Source organism: Babylonia areolata, chromosome 18 (assembly GCF_041734735.1).
Source record: "Babylonia areolata isolate BAREFJ2019XMU chromosome 18, ASM4173473v1, whole genome shotgun sequence".
Classification (NCBI taxonomy): domain Eukaryota; kingdom Metazoa; phylum Mollusca; class Gastropoda; order Neogastropoda; family Buccinidae; genus Babylonia; species Babylonia areolata.
The window spans coordinates 10,327,449-10,329,948 of NC_134893.1; the positions used below are offsets into that span (position 1 = coordinate 10,327,449).

The 2,500-nt window shown below is 46.7% G+C and overlaps 1 protein-coding gene across 1 annotated transcript in view; it reads left to right on the forward strand.

Annotated features, from left to right (window-relative positions):
- LOC143291906 (uncharacterized) overlaps positions 1-2,500 on the forward strand; it is a 31,153-nt gene that overhangs the window by 16,829 nt on the left and 11,824 nt on the right. Inside the window, exon 3 of the mRNA XM_076602047.1 lies at positions 2,491-2,500. This exon is cut by the window's right edge and continues 89 nt beyond it. Coding sequence (XP_076458162.1) covers positions 2,491-2,500 — 10 coding nt within the window. The remainder of the gene's footprint in view (positions 1-2,490) is intronic.

Here is a 2,500-nt window from a genome sequence, read left to right on the forward strand (position 1 = left end):
CTAATGATGTATCCATTAATTTGTTTATGTCTGATTAAGTGCGTTGGGTTCCGCTGCTGGTCAGGCATTTGCTTAGCAGCTGCTGTGTAGCGCATATGGATTTTTCCGATCGCAGTGATGCCTCCTTGAGAAACAGAACTGAACTACCGTTTAAGTGGATGTGGTGTAGCGTATATGGATAAGTCCTCACGCTTTGACGCCTCCTTGAAACTGAAACTGAAACTTTGTACACAGTCCGCAGTGACATGATGAAGGTACCACACTGACCAAGTCTGTGAAGGGATACCAAGGGAGATAAACGCTAAAAGCAAGCATATCGTCATTCCTTACATGGATTGCTTCCCTTAGACCGTACTCTGAGCGGTTTCGTTTTTTCCCCCAATAATTATGATGGTTATGAGTGCATGATTATAACGATGGTGATGGTGGTGGTGGAAGTGGTGTGGTGGTGCTAGAGATGATGAATCTGACAAGGTGACGACGATTATGATGTTGAAGACGACGACGACAGTGTCACGAGTTGCGTGTTTAACTTGTTTTTGTGCTTTTCTCAGTTTTATTCCTTGCCTGATTAAAGAAAGAAAATGTTCTTAAGACTGCAAACGAAGCCTAGAGGAGGGAAACAGTTGCTTATACATCTCCTAGCAAGTTAAATGGACTTTCACGCTGGTTTTTTTTCCCCCTGTGTGGAAAATCTTGTTCAATTCGACCGAAAGGACTGACAGCTTTAGAGAAAGAAACATCACTGGAGGTTTTATTGAACACCGTGCTCCATTTGTATTTGTATTTCTTTTTATCACATCAGATTTCTCTGTGTGAAATTCGGGCTGCTCTCCCCAGGGAGAGCGCGTCGCTACACTACAGCGCCACCCATTTTTTTTTGTATTTTTTCCTGCGTGTAGTTTTATTTGTTTTTCCTATCGATGTGGATTTTTCTACAGAATTTTGCCAGGAACAACCCTTTTGTTGCCATGGGTTCTTTTACGTGCGCTAAATGCATGCTGCACACGGGACTTCGGTTTATCGTCTCATCCGAATGACTAGCGTCCAGACCACCACTCAAGGTCTAGTGGAGGGGGAGAAAATATCGGCGGCTGAACCGTGATTCGAACCAGCGCACTCAGATTCTCTCGCTTCCAAGGCGGACGCGTTACCTCTAGGCCATCACTCCACTCCATTGAATGCCTCCTTTACTGGTGGAGCTCCAAAACAACAAATACTGTTCAAACCTGCTGACTCTGTGTTGTCCGAATGGTAATGACGAAGTGATAAACGCTCCCCAGTCTGTACTGTATGTGAAAACCCATCTTGCTCACGTAGATCGGGTACTGTGATGAGTCCTTCATACACACGCACACACACGCATGCAAACGCGCGCGCGCACACACACACATAGTTATGCACACACACACACACACACACACACACGCACATACCCACACAGACACCACACGCACACACACAGAGACACACAGACACAGACACACACATACAGACACCACACACAGACACACACACACACACACACACACACACTCGTTAACGTCTGCTTCTTGTCCACTCCCCTCTCCTATCCTCAACCCCCTGCCCCCCAACAAACCCCCACCCCCTCCCCCCCCTCAACGGCCCCCACATCCCATCCTACCGCTTGTATCATCAGGACTCCAGAGCCTTTTGCCCTTCCTTCACTTCCTCCCTGCTGTGAAACCAGACACACCTGATGTATCACAACATTCATATCGACTTCCACCAGCCTCCCCACGTCATGTCAAACATAATAAGTGTTAGTGTTAGTGTGTGTGTGTGTGTGTGTGTGTGTGTGTGTGTGTGTGTGTGTGTGTGTGTGTGTGTGTGTGTGTCTGTGTGTGTCTGTGTGTGTGTGTGTGGTGTGTGTGTGTGTGTGTGTGTGTGTGTGTCTGTGTGTGTCTGTGTGTGTGTGTGTGGTGTGTGTGTGTGTGTGTGTCTGTGTGTGTCTGTGTGTGTGTGTGTGGTGTGTGTGTGTGTGTGTGTGTGTGTGTGTGTGTGTGTGTGTTGTGTGTGTGTTTTATCTTCAGTTTAACGTCTATTCACTATAAGTGTTTTTAGACGGTGTGTGGGTGTGTGTTAGTGTGTGTTAGTTTTAGTGTTAGTGTTAGTGTGTGTGTGTGTGAGTGCAGTATGTAATTTTGTGTGTGTGTGTGTGTGTGTGTGTGTGTGTGTGTGTGTGTGTGTGTGTGATTGTGAGTATGTATATAATTGGGAATGTGTGTGTGTGTGTGTGTGCGCGCGCCCGTGCATGTGTGTGTATGTGTGCCAGTGTGTGCATGTGTGTGTGTGTGTGCGCGCGCGTGTGTGTGTGTGCTGATCGGTAGATCGGAAAAAAACGAAGAAAAAAACAAAAGGAAACGAACCGACAAAGACAGAAACACAGACAGAGACACAGACAAATACAACAACAGGCAAACGCTTCAAGTGACACTGAATGTCGCTGACTGGTGTTGTTGGTTCCAGGGTTGTGTGT